The sequence below is a fragment of the Cornus florida genome, unplaced genomic scaffold (genome assembly GCF_030987335.1).
Source record: "Cornus florida cultivar Cherokee Brave unplaced genomic scaffold, ASM3098733v1 CherokeeBrave_3.0.0_Hap2_Chr10, whole genome shotgun sequence".
In the NCBI taxonomy this organism is placed as follows: domain Eukaryota; kingdom Viridiplantae; phylum Streptophyta; class Magnoliopsida; order Cornales; family Cornaceae; genus Cornus; species Cornus florida.
Window position 1 is genome coordinate 93676251 of NW_026775580.1, and position 18822 is coordinate 93695072.

An 18822-nucleotide genomic window follows, 5' to 3' on the forward strand; every position below is an offset into this window, starting at 1 on the left:
CTCTGTTTCATTTCAAGTGATCTTTATTGTTAATGGATGCTAAGCCTAGATTCGAGATGTCAGGCTCGTGAATTTACAGAAAGCAACAACTGAAACAAAATAATTAAATATCATAACAAATAGAATAAAAGAGTCATATACAATCTTTCACTGTTAATTAGCAATGAAAGTAAAATTCGAGTACAATTGTGCCACAGGTTACTGCGAGTGCATCATACTTGAAACAAAATTGCCCATACCTTAATTAAACCTAAAGATTCAGACATGGGAAGGCAATGGTGGACCATGATGAAAACATCTTGGGAAGAGGCATGGCTTGGATGAATGTGAGTACAACCATTGCAGCACTGTTAGACAGCAAACGAATCGAATTTGTTCTGTTCTGCATGAGAGATCATGCACAAACTTTCTGCGAAACCTGAATTTCAGACTTTTATCGGTCATTGGGCTATACATGGTTCCGAAAGAAAGTTCATTGGGTATTCACTTTTCTATTCATCAAGTCGTGGTAGTAAAGTAGAAGGCACATGGGTTGACCAAGAATGCTGAAAAAGCACCAAAATATCATATTGCCCACCTGCATTTAAAAAAAAAAATTAAAATTAACTTATAGCTCCCAAACTAAACAATGGCATCATAAGTATTCGATAAGCAATGGATGGAACTAACGGTGCATATTGAAAAGCAAAAAGTTAAAATAATAATATTAGTTTGGGGAGAGAAATTAAAAGATGAAGTAAAGCTAATAATGTACGCATAATTCCGGTACAAGTCTCCTCTCCTCTCCTATACAAAACTGTCTCATTGCAGAAGCAAGCACTACGGTTTTCTTTGAGGAAATTCTTGGACAAGGAAATAGCTACAAGTTCTCAAGCTGGTCATTCACATAAAAATTTAAAGTACAGGGATTCTTTCTCAAGATTTCTTCTAGAATAACAGAATATAACTAGCTAGTGCATCGTATGGCAATCCAGACCAGGCTCTTTATCAGATCTCTCTCTTAATATATTTGGACGTATCATAATCAGAAAGTAGTGACAACTTTTCTGCACACAAATGATATTCGCTCAATCTGATGAAAATTTCATACCCACTCACATTATGATCAGAAAAGATTGACGCAGTTGGTGTAATTCTAAAATTATTCCCCAGCTAAGGTACAGTCGTTAAAAAAATAATATCGGCAACTGAACAGCTCATGGGTTCAGTTATTATACTGTACCCTACTTTGCAAATAGCATGTTTCTAAGGCCTCAGGTAGTCAGATTCTTAGCACAACATGCATTATTATGTCTCATATAGAATTTAATTGAAATTCATGAAAGATCAGAAGTCGCATGCTGACAAAATGGACAAGCTAAAAAAAGCTTCCCCGAAATTGCTGGAAATTGCTGGAAAGAAAGACGTACCATTGAATTCCTGAACTTATCTTGCAGGTACTTTGTGACCATGACCAAAGGTACCTGATCCAAGAAACACAACGATGCCCATAAACTGATGTAGACCCGAGTACAAACGACAATTAATAAACATCATTTTGTACTTTTTCATGGATTATAATGAATAGCACACAGAAAAGTAGTGACATCCCATGAAAGAGGTAGTTATGACAATTTTCATATGTCACAAGCTCATAAAGAAAAACTACTACTTTTTTATTTTTTATTATCATCTTAATACAAGGGTGGTGAAGATGAAACTGAAATAAGAAAACAGATGCACATTACCTGAAACATAATTCCAAAAAAAGCCCAAAACTTGAATATGTGGCAGGGAACAGCAATACATAGCTGCAGAAAGTGTACCAAAAGCAACACTTAAACATCAAGGTCTATGTGCAATTAATGTACATAACTACAAAGGTATAAAGGACAATATTTATTCATCTACTCAAGATAGGTGTAACAACTAAGAAAAATTCACTCTGAACTTAAAGTGCCTTTGTTTATAGCCTCAGCTTGAATAGACACAGTGCAGGGATATAGTTATGAATTCATTTTATACATCTTTTGGATCTTTCTACTATGGGATGGTAACAGAACAAATACCAAGTATCATCAATATCCCGTTTCTTCTGGTCAATTAAGTTATTTAAATGACTAAGCAAAGAGCCATCAGAGATTGTAAAAGGAATTAGCATTGGAACTGCTGCCATAAGCACCAGTACAGGTTAGAAACTCTTATAGATGGGCTCCTCATGTATTTGCTGTGACCTCAAAAAACCATCAAGATCACTCCAGATATCCAGGATGTGTTTGCAGTGCAGAGGACAGACAACACCCAGTTGTTGAATTGCCAGTTATAACGAATTGTTGTTTCTATTTTTTTATATATTTTTAATGCTACAATGCTGTTCAAGATTCGTCGCTACCTTGATCAGTGAAAGAGAAGATATTGATAGCAACCATCATGTCAAGATCTAAAAAAAAACAATGATACTGACACAGAAAACAAAATTTTGATACAATGTACCAAAGTAATTTCAGAAAACTGAGAACCTTAACAGCAAGATCCAAATTTCCTTTATTGGAACTTTAGGAGACTGTGATAGATGGTATGTCACATACAAGTACAAGATATGAAGAAAGAAATGCCAAATGCTCACGAGCAAAGAAAAACATTTGATAATAATTAGATTGAGATTACAATAATCATTAATAACTTAATTAAATATTACAACAAACTTAACAAAACGCGTGTTTAAAATATCTTTTAAGAACACGCATTTATTAGACTTACATTTATTATCTCGTTAACAATCACTAATGCTTGGCGAATTAACCCTCAGTTTACAAAGACATATCAACCGGGAGGGGGGGATGAAAAGAGAAGGTAAAAAATAATTGTAGTTTGAGATTGATATAATGAAAGTAAAGAGCTGGTTTGACTTCACAATGTTCTTATACATTGATACAGCTCGCGTTTTAATAATGGTAATTATGTTGAATGCATTGAGGACTGAAGATAAAAGTATAAAATTAGAGAAATCAACATTTCTAATTTTCTACTATAAATTTTCCCAAATGGATATTATATTGTGACTGCTGGATTTCATGAAACTCAACTGTATCCATCAGAATTTGAAGATTTTGCACAGTGAGCACTGATCAATCAAAGGCTAACTAAGCTAATACAAAATCTACAGTGAGTACTCTGCGGCATATTTCGTATTAAGTTATTGTGATCCAATCGCCTACAAGTATACGATGTAGCTGTGATACTTATGAGTTGCTTGAACATCTATGTTACATGGACTCTTCAAAGTACGTGAAGTACCTGTGTCGTACACACAATACTTGAACATGGGTATGGGTATGGGATATGCGTCCGACACTTTTGGTTGGACATGCACCTAAAAAACATAACCAATAATTCAATTTTATTATATTATTGCTTCAAAACGAGTGAAATACTCACATTAGACACTATGTTATATAAAGACATTATTTAATCTTGAAAATAAAATGAAAATATTAAACAATATGAATATTTAGTGGTGCCCATGTGTCCTATTTGAGAATTTGCCACATTGACGCGTGGATACATACATGTACCCGACACATGTACGCAGGTCCAGGTAACATAGTAAAACATAACTCTATTTGTTGCATAATATGAAATTTTTACCTCATATACATAAGATAGATGAAATCATACCTCGTGAAAAATGGCAGACACAAGAAAGGCAATTAAAACAGCAATTCCCTGAATCAACAGTAAACCGTATAAATATATAAATAAACAAAAGTCAAAACTTCACAAAAACTGCAAACAAGGACCTAACACCAATTTCATACAAAGAATTGATTGAATCAGAATACAGACAGATTTTTTTTTTTTTTTCTTCTCTAAAGTTATACTTTGCATATAGAAGGCTCATGAGTTACAACAAACAAGTAACTTATCCGCTTTGGTGGTTTGTTCAGTCATAAATTTAACATCTGTATGTTAATTTCCTGATCAATGATACGACAACTGTAGATTATCTTAATCAGTTCAAAATATGTATGCTTAGAGAACAAATTGAAAAAAGAAAGATATAATAGAATATAAAAGGATCACATGATAAATATTAATAATAACCAAAAAAAAAAAAGGTAACACATATGATAAATGTGCACAACCAGGGCCAAAGAGGCTACTTTCAAATCACAGTACCTCCATTCCAGGGTTGTGTTCATTTTAGGAAACTTCAATTTAGATCCACATATAATCATTGAGATATTTTAGGGGTAATTCGTCCTTATCTTTCGCCATTTTCTACTTCATGCCAAATCTTTTTATTCCTGAGTTTCATCAAAGGGTTTTTGTTGTTTAGAAAACTTCAAAGCAGCTCTACAATTTATCTATGATTATTGATTTTCCAGGTGTAATTTGTCCACTTCATTAGCCATTTATCCTAATTTTTCCCTTTCAATTGCTAATAAAGAGTAGTAAGGTTCATTCCAGATAAGAGTGATATAAACTGTGTGAGTTTCCTATAAGATAAGCAATACATTCAATTATGAATCTGATTGAAAGACTTACTACGATTCCTTATCACACCTGAGAAGCATGCTCAAATGAGCATGAGTGGCATGAGTGGGCGTCAACATATAAGGTACAAGGAAAAATAACTCTAAAAAAATTCATTGATGTGTGATTCTAACTCTATCACATCATTAAGTTTGAAGAAAACCAGCAAACAAGTTGAAACTAGATGTTCTACTTTTTGTAACTTTCTATTATTTTGACCAATAACAATAGTAAACTTGCAAAATCAATTTGCACTAGCTGCATAATTGAAATATTATCAAATAAAAAGCAAGGATGATCATTGACTGCTAGAATTCTGAGAAGAGATGTCAATTACCTTAGGTATGCCGTGTCGTAAACACGGAAAATAAATATGGCGGACCATCCATTTATGAACAGGCTGTAATCAATAATAATTCTAATTAGTAATGCACTTGAAGATAAACCAATTCTCTCCTCTCTTTTTTCTACTAATTTTCAGAAGTGGGATTTAAAATTTGAAGTACAATCATAATTTCAGCCACATTATTACTGGATACAAAAGGACAATCTTAGAAAAGCTCATTTTACATACAATGTCTCTGTGTGTGTGAGAGAGAGAGAGAGAAAGAGAGAGGGAGAGAGAGAGAGAGTTGTGGTTCATCATTTTCATATAATCCAAATCCTATAATCTTCATTCGTCACCGAACTACAAAACCAACACATGCAACATAGACAGTCGCAAAGGAAAGCAAAATTTGGGTCGAAGGATATACCATATTCCACATTCTCCAATACTGATGACGGCCAGCCAAACCAGGCAATACATGCAACAACCACAGATAATCCATAAGTCCGATTAAGAATGAATGGTTGGACAACATAAAAACATAAGCGTCTCACAGCATATAAAGTATACCTCCTCTACTGTTTTTGCATTCCACCAATCTTTGTAGAACTCACGATCACCGAAACAAAGAAGTTCAGCTAGTATATTTAACCTATGCTTGTAAAACCGAAATGCAAGTAAGACCAGAGCGTTGTAATAAAACAACAGAAGTCAATATAGTTGATAAAACCTTGATTTTGTTTAAACAGGCAAGCATCATATAGATATGGATAATGGAAGCCTTATCATTTATATCGTACCTAAGAAAATTCTCTAACAAAGAGTAACATCTATAAATATTCTATTCAAATTTTCAACAGAGCCTTTGCACAATTATTTGGCCTTTCAACATGACCAAGGGCCACACATTCAATGAGGTAAGGTTGTTCCATTGTGACCTAAAGGTCACTAGTTTGAAACAAGAAACAACGTCTCTCCATGTTGAGGTAGCCTGTGTACATCTTACCCTCCTCAGACCCACAATAGCAAGAGCCTCGTGCACTGGGCTAGCCCTTGGAACACATAAATCCTCATGCCACCAGTTCAAATCTGATTCCTGGCATATGATTAAGCTCCAGGGAAGAACCCTAGCAGATCAAAGGTGAAAAACTTCCAAATAAAGGTGGTTATTGAATGGAGTAAAAATGAAAATGTGGACCGATTCTTAATTCCATTCACTACAAAACTCCCCAATTTTTTTTTTTTTTTTTTTGTTTAAGCATTTGTCTTGCATCATTTCTTGCTACCTCGAGCTCAAGCATTTACTTATCTAGTTAGAGACCAACATCTTGGGGGTAACGTGGGATCCGCTCAAGGACCTACTGGTTTAGGTAATTAACAAATGCATTCCACGACTTGAGAAGTCATTTTTGGAGTTGAAATTATGCACTTTTGGGATCTGCGCAGTTTCCTGTGTATGTGCACAGCAATATATTCTTGTGGTTTGTGCACAACAATTTCCTCTCTCTCTCTCTCTCATGGAAGATCAAGCACTGATATTAGAAAATTGTTGACCTTTAGTATTTCTTCATGATGAATCAGCAATCGGAAACTATTCATCACTTCTTTTTGTAGATATACTAATTCCCATATTTGGACTAGTTCCATGTTTTAATATATTTAGATTGACAAGCCCAATATAAATGAAAATATATTGACACCCATAACAATGGTTGCTAAATGGAACAAGTTTCCACCACAAAGTGATTAACATATCGGATGTATAGTCATGACACAACTGCTTTGACAATTTTTACGATTTTACTCTGTTAATTTAGAAGAAATTCTAGACAACAGAGAGATAAAAACAAATCCAGAAAAAAAGAAAATTGTATTTCACTAAATCAAGAAAAGCGACATACCAAAGATGGAAAAAGCAGTAGAACATGCAAAGCCAGACATATAAATTTGGAACAGAAAGCTTCAAAACCCTCTCAATAGCATATAAAAGGTTCCCTTTCAGTGGATGTTGTGAATTCTTTACAATTGGATTAATGTACTGCATGATGATACCATCTAAACCATGTTAGATTATACCTGTCAATTGTCTAAAAAATAAACAAATTGTATGCCAATTTTATAATATGAAAAGGAACTTACCTGTTCAACAATAAATCCCATTACACCTGTAAATATTACCAACTTGACGAGTTGACGAGCCACCCAACCTTTTCTAACACATGAAGTACGGGGATAGCTTGGCTACAAAAGGAAGTCTCAATATTAAGACAACGTAGAAAATTCAATGACTAGGAGACAAGCGCAATGGAATCAAATACTCAGTATAAAATATAAGGACACATAAAAAGCAAATATTAAGAAATATATTGAGCTCTAACCACACACACACACACACAGAGTTTGTAGACATGGAAGAGGTAAAAAGCCACACTACTAAAATTGAGAAATAAAGTTCAACCAAAATACAGCTCCAGGTACAATGATACAACTAATCATTTACAAACAAGTAATCAAACCAGAACACGGTTAAAACATGTAGAAAACAGTCCAACCTCTCGGGTGGCCACAGATGCACATGAAACCTCCTAAAGTTCCAAAGAAGATGCCAAACTAGTAACTCTACACTTTAGAGAAAGGAGACTAAAAACCCAAGGACTAGATGACGGAATTTAAAAAGAAGAAAATAGAATTATTAGTAATAATATATTAGAAGCAGCAACATAGAAGATGAAACTAACGTAATTGAAGAATAGGAAGTTTAGGAACTAGAATAATATCAAAACAGATCCTTGAAGAATCAAAAGGAAAAGGATCAATAACTAAAGAAACTCGAACTCGGTCATTGTGTAAGGGTGTTAAAGCCATGGTAAGAGATGCTAGCGAGGTCCAGTGGTCCACAATTTTTCAATAAGGAAAGTTGAAAGTTCTCATTGGAAAGTAAGAAGATTACGAAGCTCCTAGGTTAAACATAAGGAGTAGAAGCCAAAAAAATAGCAGGTGGAAGAGGTTGGGTTTTGTAATTCCAAAAATAAAAAATATATATATATATAGAAATTTTATTATTCCCAGTATACAAAATCTATTTGCAAGGAAGGGCAACGTTCTTTAGAGATCAGAGAGGCATCTGTTAAATATTATTACCAATACTCTTTCACAGGATATCTGCAATTTATCAATAATGATGCATTGACACTTATTTTTTGTAATCTCAAGTAGCTGAATCATCGCTAACTTTCTTTCATAAGAATTTTCAGACTTGCTGCAACATATACATGATTCTCGTGAACCTTTGAACAGAAAGTTAATCAACCTCTAACAATGTCTCTATGAATTATAAACATTCACGAATGCATAAATTTTTTCTCAAGTGTTATAATTTGTGGAATATTGGAGTGTGCATACCTGGTAACATAGTGTGGGAGCAACCATGAAGTATACCAAACTCTCGAAGCTAACATTGAAAGAGCAATCAATGTTCGATGAAATAGACAAGACTTCACCCTAACATCGCAACAAAAATATAATCAAATAAGGATATAATAATCATTTACACATCATCCCATCAATCAAATTAAGGCAGAAACTTCGAAATGGAAAAAGAAAACAGATTGTAGAAGAAAATGAATTATTGAGGTTGGTGGAAAGGAGATCCAACCAATCCTAGAAAAGAAAAGAAAAAAAGAAAAAGATCAGTAAGGGACAACCTTAAGGATAAAAAATAGTGCAAAGAAACACTCAAATAAATGAACAAAAGTTGAGATATTCAAACATTGCACAAGGTCCAGTACACTTACAAAACTTCAACTTCACCACTAACAAGAATCAGACATATTATTCCCATTATATAATTAACTGAGTATCACTGCCAACTTTTCCTTTATAGCTGTAATATAAAGGGTAAGACTTCGCATGATTACCTTATCCAGTGACTTCGCAAGTGCTCTCATATCATAATTTGTATGTGCATAAGACACCAACTTTAACCACACAATACAAGCAAAGAGCATTAATGTGACGCCAGATAGAACGGCAGAATCAAACCTGCACAATTTCAAGTGAGTGAACTTTGAATCGTATTATTTGGAAACGTACAAGTTTCACCCATCACTCCAATATATAATTCTTATAATTTCATATTTTTTGACAAATTCCCCATCTCGTTACTTAATTTGATTAGCATATCTTTATCAGTGTTCTCGACTAAAAATTACTTTAAAACATTTTGGGTCACAATAAAGCTGGGTATCAAGCTAATTACTTGGTTTCTTTACATTTTCTATTTATCCCAAATGCAACAGATCCCTGACTAAAAAATATTTCCTTTTTCTCTTAGTGAAAAGTGAAAATATAATCACACTTATGATGAAAAATTCACAATGAAAAAATTGGAAAAACTAACCTGAGAATCATTAAAACTGGAAACAACACTGCTGCAGTAGTTATTAATATGTGAAGACCGACAACAACCTGCAAGATTAGATTAAAGATGAACTTTTATAGGGTTTCAAGGCAAGAAACTATTAACTTATTGTACTTATCAAAAAAAAAAAGAAACTATTAACCTATTGTCATGGGAGTAAAAATTAATATGCCATAATAAACAATCATAGAAACCGCAATTGTACACAGGGTTCAGAATCCAAAATCCGAAGTACCCTCTGCCAAGGTAATACTAATCTCCAAAGCTAAATTAAGTTGATGATAAAAAATTAAAAAAGCTACAGTTACAGAGGCATAAGTAGGTATTTGTAGCCTTTTTAATTCACAATAAGATTCTAAATATAATCCAACAAACGTTTATTTGCACGCGTTCTCATTGAAACTGGAAAAAATAGCTCATATGATCATACCATGAACTACCACTCCCATGCAAGGTACCACACTTGATCCATTTTGACTACAACACTTCTCGTAAGAAACTTATGCAACGACCGAATGAGAAGGCTCGCTATGAATAACTTTCTAATGATACCAATAAAAAGAAATAGTAATAATAAAAATAGAACAAAATAAAATAATTAATAAAAAATCTTCAATTTAACATGACCTATGCTTGCATGCAAAGGGGGGAAAAAAAAAAACCTACTCTGTTCAGAAATTCACATGTCAAGCTTTGTTATTTGTACTTTCTACTCGCACTCCTTGATTTTGCGTCCACCTGCTAAATCTACCAAAAAAGTACTGTCCATCCTACCACACAACCATAAAAAAGGTACATAGTCTTTCTACCGTTCATAATCCATGACAACATTAATTTGTTGTTCCATTTTTTTCCCTGGATTTAATTGGGTTTTAGTGTTGTACAATAAAAGAAAAAGATATCTTTCTAGGAAATAAAACATATTAGAATCGACTGTATATGTTTTCATATCATAGGAGGGGGAGAGGGGAAAATCTATTCATATACTTGCAACATCATGGTTCTTCGGCTAACCCAACGGTTGAACCACAGACCCTTAACCCTGTCCCTTTCCAGTTCGATGAAAGATCCAGGTCTAAATACATTATTGGTGGACAATGAAAAGTGATAGGTAAACATTAGACCAATAGTTTGAATACCATAATGACTTCTATCCCTCAATGACTTCATCAACCTCAGACTACAGCTATAAATTTGTTTCCCTTTATATATCTACCAATGCTCTCAATGAGACAGAATCACTGGAGAATATGTGAACTTTGATTATCACTAATCAAGGATGGATCTATACTTAGGAAGGTCTGGGAGAATGGAGAAAGTGTAGCCATTTATAAGTTTTAACAAGCCCCCCATTTTTTTTTATATATGTATACTTTGTGCAGGGATTTTTCCATAAAAGTATGACGTATAGCAGTTACTATTACATGAAAGGGAATGCTGACATTATCAAAACCAGATTAAGAGAAGTGGCAAATCCATCACATATATAAAATAGATTCTGTCAATGAATAAGGAGCAAATACAAGAGTTTTATTTGGATTACTTACTGGTTCAGATATACACTTCTGTTGCACCAACTTTTCAACAACAAAAGCAGCAAAAGGGAAAACCGGAAGCGTAAGACTGCATTTAAAACCAGAAGATAAAAGATATTCGGCGTAAAATAAAAGTTGAACTAGATCATTACCCTAAGAGAGAGATATAGAGTTTTTTTTTTTTTTTGACAAGTAAGAGAGAGATAGAGTTTTATAATGTAAGCAGCATGCATCAAGAAGTCTAACCTTTTCTAATAGAAAATATATATTAAAAAATATCAGGAAATCTTACCAGCACATTAGAAGGGGCCAATCCCTCAACGATCTCGAACTAAACCAAAAACCAGTCTGAATTAACCAGCCATACTGCAAAAGTATTCAACAGTGTGTCATCTACAATTGTAGCGCCTGGAAATTTCCTTTATAAAATATTTGAGATCTTACAAGCCTATGTAACGGTAACTGAGAACAGAAAGAACTAGTACCAAGATGTAATAAGAAATGCAAATGTAGTCATGCGCACTAGAAATGTTTAAATGAAATGACAACGTGAATCTGCATGAAATTAGAGCAAGAAGCAAACCTTCATTAGATTCTCAATGATAAGTCTGCTGTTTACAGCAACAAGTACAACTATACAGAGGTTGAATAGACCCGCATGGCTCTGTCATATGATGTCAAATAGAAGTTAGCATACTGTTTTAATATGACCCATTTCAAACAAGAAATTAAGTTGAAAATTTGCATAAAACACAGCTTTCACTTGATGCATTCAGGGTAATGTGAAGTGTGTTAAACATATCCATATAATGCTGCTTACTGCTTAATTTATCTAGGATCGCATCAAGTTCTAAGCTCATTTTGATGCTTGCAAGGCATTATAAAGCATGTAAATGGTATCAGAAAACAACCAAAAGTTATCCATCTTCAACGTTTGCTATTATTTGATGTCGTCATCTGTGTTACATCTCCAAGACTACAAGCCATAGTAAATGATCTATAAAAAATTAAATAAAGAAAAAAGAAAAAGAAATGCACAAGCCTGCATTTCTCCCAGATTTTTCTAAATACAGTAAAAATAGAACTGTCAAACCTACCAAAAAAAAATAGGACTGTCAATTCTTTCAAAATTAAAAATTGGCCCAAGGCTTTAGCTAGATATACAAGAAAACCAAATGCATTGATTAATAAAGAAGCTTCATAAGGCCACTTAAGAAAACGGTAGAATGCAAAAAGATATATGGTGACGATAAAACTGAAGATGAGGAAATATTACTACTCTTGTCAAACCATTTTCTTTATACATGGCAGGCTCCAATCTGCGTGGAAATATTAATCTAGGGAGAATTCCTGCAAGATTGGCCTCAAGGGAGTAAAATCGTACTCGGGACCTCAGCCTTGTTGGGCTGAGTACTTGACCAACTTCTAAGAGACTCTTGTCAATCGTATATTCCTACATAAAAGAACATGCATGTGGCTCTTTATGGTTTTCAAACAATGTCAGAAAGATCGTGAGAATGATGAATACATGAATGACAATGGGCTTCCAAGCTCCAAGTATGCAAATTGTTCACAACGATGCAGCCACTTTAACAAAGGGGGTGATTTTCTTTCTACTTCTGAAAACAGTAAGCAGAAATTCAAATACACCTTTATTGCACTCATACTGTAATACACGTGGAGTCCAATCAAAAGATTCATATTCAAATGGCCAAGTCATGTGATGGTTCTCCAATGCTGCTTTTATAGTAATTTCCTAAGTGAACTCCATTCATCATATAACCTTATATATGCTAACCTAATTGTTTTACCAAGGTTCCTCTTTCTTAATTGAATATAAATAATTTGCCCTCTTCACAATTTCCAATGGCCATTTTTTTCCAAAGTTTATCATTTCATATTTGGTTCCAGCATTTCCGATTTCCAATTGCCATTAGGAGTATCAGATTATTCGTGTCATGCAGAGATAAGCTTATTCAATTAAAGAGGTCAAACTAAATATGACCTGTCTACTGAATACTGATCAAGTGAATATATTCAAATCTAACACGATCTATTTGTTAAAAAGGTGAGAAGAAAACATCGCGTAACCCATTTAATATACAACTCTTCTTGGTTAGACCAGTCTACTACAAACCCAATAAACTACAACTGGTTGGAAAACCCCCTCAGACTATTTATTCATTGAGCCATTAATTCCTGATCTTCAAATCAAAATAAGGAACAATATACATAAACTCTTGTCAATGCACCCCTATTTTTTTTCGCTATGTATCTTTTATTTTGCTGTATTCACGTTAACATGACATAAATACTAAAGAGTTCAATTTGGGTTAAATTGATTCAGCCTTTAAACCTTAACATGACCTATATATTTAGCAGTATATTGGGCCTACATCTTTATTACCCTAATAGCTATATTGCAAACTGTAATCCCTGCGCTTTTTCCTACTTTTGCTTCCCATTCTAATTGAAGTGGCATGGAACGCATGACTTGTATATAGACCAATTAGTTTACTACGCTACTTAAACCAACAACTTGTAAAAAAATTCCTTTCCTCTCTCTTTTTCATGACTAACATCAATATTCCACCAGTTATCATAAGCATAAACTAATCAAGTCTAATGCATCCACAAGCACAATAATTTTTGTCAACTCAGCCACTGAGCTCATTCAAGTGATAGGTTTTAGCATACCTTCTATGCTGCACTGTTTGGATCAAGACCTAAGTAAATAACTTGTCTGTTTTGTGTACTCAAAAAAACCTCACATCAAGCGAGAATATCCTTCCCAGGAGAAGAATTCATAATAAACTAATATACATGATTGAAGGGATTCCATGGAAGTGTAGCTTTGTTGTCCTCACTCCTCTCGCAATATTCACCTTCGCAATCAATAGATTCTAGTAATAACTCCCTTCTTTGTGTATTGCTAAGTGGTACTGGTAACTAGCAAAGGAGGCAGCCATTATTTGCTTGATAAAGAATGGCCATCAGTCAGGCAAGGACCATAAAGGGACCAAAAGGAATAGTTTTTAATGAGTGACAGAAACCTGGATCTTCCCGAAAAAGTTAAATGTGTGTGTGTTGTTGATGTTTGGGGGGGGAGAGATGATTACCTGACCAGACATCTATACCATAATAAAGATCGAACTAAATGACCAAGTACAACGTCAAATTTTATACATGCAAGCTGAGCTTGTGAGAGAGCTTTAACTCTGCCTTGCTTGTTTAAGACACCTGACTTCTTCCAAAGAATGAGCTACAAAGCCTACAATCCTTCCTTTTAAGAAATTATATGAGTTCAATTTAACTTTTATCTTCGAAATTTGAAGCCAACCAAGCCATTTTAAATCTTCCAGAACCTTGACCGAGTCTCCGATAAGCAGCTACAATGCGCAACGCAATAATCTTTTAAGACACATGAGAAGAAAACCTTCTTCCACTTGTAACCCAGACAATTGTTCCTCCTGTACAGTTTTTCTGTCAATTATTTAACCAACTTTAGACCTTCTAATAATGTTCAAAACTATTCAAGAATGGAATAATTTAACACTACCTCATATTCAAGAAAGGGCTGGAAGTCACTCATAAATCTAATCACCTAGTCTACCCGTTCAACAAAAAGCATGTTAGGTTACTTTTTCTACTTCCTACATAAATCTTAGTTAATAAATTTTTACTCTCCTGACGTAGACTGGAATATTGAGATCATTTTTTCCCCTAAAGGGCCCAAACAATAATGTAATGGTTAGGTCCACAGATATTTTTTACCCCTCAACACCCTACAAATTGTCCATGGACTTTACAGGATGAAATGCTATGTTTGTTAATTAGGAAAAAAAAAATGCTATGTTTGTTGAATCTCTTCATCTCAATATCAATATTCAAACCTTTTCTTGCCGCCGCGTATTACTGAAAAGCTTGTATCTAATTGTGCTGCTCTAATAACAATTTGTGAAACTTAAATTTTTATCTAGAATTACCAGTAATATATATTTATGGAGAAAGAAGTACATACATTCATAGTGAAAATAAAGAAATAATCGGGATAATGTGCTATTGTCTAGATTTAGAGTGATTAATTCTCAAACCAACCTCACCTTTTCCAGACCATTTATATGATATCAATTTCTATATTGTCAACCCATTACATTACGTGAATGCATGAAATAAAACCCTAATTTGGTGAGTATGTGATTCATGAGACAATAAAACCTTTTTGCACTATCTTCATCTACTTGGTCTTCATCTCATAGTATTCAAATCCATATCCATTGGTATAATCTAAATTCTAGACCAAACTAAACTAATTTGAAAATAACCGAAGTTAAAACTAAATACAAACTGTCTTTTGTTAAGGAATTTGACAATACTAAATACTAATAACCTAAAAGATCCTACTTAAAAAGTCCAGCAGTAGTATTCACCATACTTATTTTTCCATGGTTTTAACTTAAAATTAAAACATACTATGGTATCATCAATGAAAAAATAAGGTACACCCTTGGACTGCCTCTTGTTTTAACATCATATGAATACAATGAAACTAATGAACAATAGAATGTTACAATAGACCTTGAAGCAAAAATTAAAAACCAATACATTAGATGGATACACAGAGAAACTTAATCTTTGGCACTCAACATTAAACTTCTTACGCAATATAACTATAAACTATATCGATACCAAGCCAGAAACTAAATACTTTTAAATGACTACAAACTTGCATGTGCTGCTTAAAACAAGTGTCAACATTCAGTGAGTTGTAACTGCATGTAGTTTACCCCATAAAACATGAATTAAAAACGACAAAAGAACCTAGAGCCAAAAAAACAGAATTCTAAATTTCTAAATCACAATCAGCAAAAAGAAACAATTATACACACAAAGTAATATAGATAAACCTGTTTGAATATTGCGTCAGAACTGAGAGGACTCTCCTTTATTCTCCGATGAGCCGGAACCGAAGGCCGATACGCCAATTTAGCCAAAAAGTCCGTTCCTCGATTCTCGCCATTTCCGACCTTGTCACCACCGTCCTTCCCATTGCACAACTCATTCGCCGATTCCACCGGACCTCCACCGTCCGCGATCTGATTCTGACCGTTCTCGAAATCTTTAGTGGAACTCTCAGCTTCGAACGAGTTCGTCTCCGAGGTCGAATCGGACTCCGCCCTCACAGTGCTCACGCTCGGCCTCCTCCTAACAGAGAGGTTGAGATCCGAGTCGTCTTGAGCGATCGATGTACTGGTGCCTGTACTCTCCGGCGAGTCCAAGATCGCCATTAATAGACAGAAAAAGTTGTAGAGATGGAATTCTAACGAGAGAATCGCAGAGTGTCTGAAACAGGATGATAACGATTCGAATAAAGAAAGACGATATTTGGAGAAGCGGTGATGTTCTGTGGAGAGATTAGGCGGTTTGTTTATGTATATATGTATTATTATTGTATAGTGTGTCCTATATACATCTGTATTTATATGCGGGTGTGTGTGTGAATTTCTCACACAGAATGGGAACAGAGAAAATGTTGATAGAAGCGGTATGCTCTGAATTGAAGCGACATAAAACCTTTCAAAATTGTAAGAGAGGCGCTTGGAAGTTTCTGAAGGTGTCGACTGAGCAGACGTTGCCAACAGAGCTGAATGATGATAGGCGGTTTGGGAAAAGGGTTAGGGTACTCTTCAAGTGTACCTCCACTCGGGTAAATAATTCGTCAATTTGATCCGAACAATCTGATCCGTATGATTTAATTCGATTTTTATATATCATGGTTCGGTGATGGTTTAAAAAAATAATAATTCGTGATTCAGTTAACGAATTGGGCCATGAAAAAATTAATTCAATCTATTAACCCAACCGATCCGTTATCTTAATTATATATTAATATATATATATATATATACACATACAATATACTTACTGTATTTTTATTTTACTTTTATTATTATTATTATTCAAGACTTTTCACTTTTGGATGATTTATAACTTTATTTTGTTATTAGATAATTTAAGTTTTTGGTGATATATGTTTGTTATTAGGTAATTTAAGCTTTTGGTGATATACGTAAAAAAGTTAATTAGAGATTTTTAATTACTAATTTGATATTTTAATGAGTCATAAAGTGTAATAATATTGGGCTGTTTGAAAAGCTCAATCCGTGAAAACTGAACTAATTCGATCCGTTATTTCACAGTTTAGTTCGTTTTGAAGGTCCTTACTGATCGGTTCGGTTTCAAATTTCACCAATTCATGGAGACCGGATTGGATTAAACTTTACCCCAAATCAAACTGATCCAATCCGATCCATGATCAAGCCTAGAAACAACTACCGTGAAAGAGAATATTCCAAAAATTAAACAATTAATATATAAAATTACAAAATTATTTCAACTTAATTAGGGTTTAAAAATAAAAGAAAATAATTTTAAAATTGAATAGTCAAATTCAATAGTCTGAATTATTTATACCTTTACGTGAGTTATGTGAGTGATGTGACAATTCCATAGTTTAATATTAGATTTCGTATACTCTTCTCACATAAATTAAATTCCATAACTACCATATTCAATACTTCTTAAATTAAAATAAGTCTTCAAAATCTTGTCAGATGTTCAACCTAACTATGCTTGGTTGGTTCAAAATCTGGATTGAAGTAAACCCATTTATAAAATGTGGAGTCAATGAATTAGTTGTATGCTTGTATTCTTTTTTTCTTCTCTCTATTTTTGTCAAAGTAAGTTTTACCATTTATTGTTATTATTATTATGTTAACAAATATATTTGAAACCGGCCAAGTGAGTTTACAAATTCTCAATGGCTTTGTTTCTTTTCTTATATAGAAATTTTTATTGAATATTTTTTTAAAGGAAAAAGTTATTACTAATGGCGAGATTCAAATGAGGAAAGACTTTGTGGTGAATAGTGAATTCAGCGATCGAGTCTTGAAATTTTGTCCTAATTAACTGATCCCAACAGCATGTTCTGGTGGGACATTGTGTTTTGTGTCAAATATTTTATGGTACAAGCAAAGGCAACAAAATGGGTGGTCCATTTAATTACATAGAATATAAACTATATCACACGTACCATTCCCATTTATATTATTGGACCAAATGGCGAATGGTCCACCTAAGTATTACTATAACATATCTACGGAACGCTTATTATTTTGTTATGCCTTGCAAAATCATTTTTAAAAACGCACGACTACTTCCTAAAAATCATTTAATATTCATGTATTTTTATTTATTTTTAAGCCCATAAAGGCAATTCTTTAAAAGGTTAGAAAATGACATCGTCAAAAGTATATATTTGACTTCACAGAAGCAAGCTACAACCTCCGATTTGTAAGCAAAAGACAATCCTAGTCATTGATGTTAACTATGCTCTTGGATTTGACTAATGCCAAATGATGATTCGGAATAATTAGCAATATAGCCAATCTCTCTCTCTCTCACAGGCACACGTTAGTAAGACCATGATTAAATGTCAACACATTAAAACGTATGATTTTATTAAATTATATGCCCTAAAAAATTATGGTATTAAATTATATGTCGGTGTTGGGACCATTATTTGGGGATTTCTACCAAATTTCCGGTCACGTTGATGTTAAACAAAAAAAATTTAACAGCATTTTTTTTTTGGTTTACTCCGTAACAAAAAACTCAAACACCTGCATGTTAATTTGAGAACTTAAACTACACTTTGAAAAATGAAAAAGTATAAATAAAATATAATTGTTGATAAATTCTCATAATTTAATGAACCTTCCGGACAAGTTATGGGGTAAAAGTTCAGGTATGGGCATAAATACTCTGACCCTTCTTTCATTTCATGCGTTGTAAGCTAGTGTAATGGTTGGGCACTCGTCCAAAACTTAAGTTGTTGGGTAGTGTTCCATATCGACCTATTTATACCCAATCATTTTTTCATCCGGATTCGATGTGCGACAAATGACTCTTATTACATTATCTTCCACTTAAACTCGCAACGCCCTCATTGCGACTCAGGCCAC

General features: G+C 33.8%; 1 protein-coding gene across 2 annotated transcripts; it reads right to left on the bottom strand.

Annotated features, from left to right (window-relative positions):
* Window positions 1-90: 90 nt before the first annotated feature.
* Window positions 91-16451, bottom strand: LOC132275941 (diacylglycerol O-acyltransferase 1). Of its 2 annotated transcripts, XM_059777153.1 has the most exons (17): window positions 15706-16451; window positions 11382-11462; window positions 11091-11164; window positions 10811-10886; window positions 9243-9310; window positions 8761-8884; window positions 8246-8344; window positions 6983-7084; window positions 6745-6881; window positions 5414-5495; window positions 5271-5291; window positions 4853-4915; window positions 3658-3705; window positions 3277-3352; window positions 1728-1790; window positions 1410-1463; window positions 91-577 (listed from the first exon to the last, which is right to left on the bottom strand). In XM_059777153.1, the coding sequence occupies exons 1-16, from the start codon at window positions 16084-16086 to the stop codon at window positions 1426-1428; spliced, it is 1533 nt and encodes a 510-aa protein (XP_059633136.1). In that variant the 5' UTR covers window positions 16087-16451; the 3' UTR covers window positions 91-577; window positions 1410-1425. The 2 variants fall into 2 exon arrangements, with proteins under 2 accessions (XP_059633136.1, XP_059633135.1); XM_059777152.1 differs by lacking the exon at window positions 3277-3352 and having other exon boundaries at window positions 15706-16448.
* Window positions 16452-18822: the final 2371 nt, after the last annotated feature.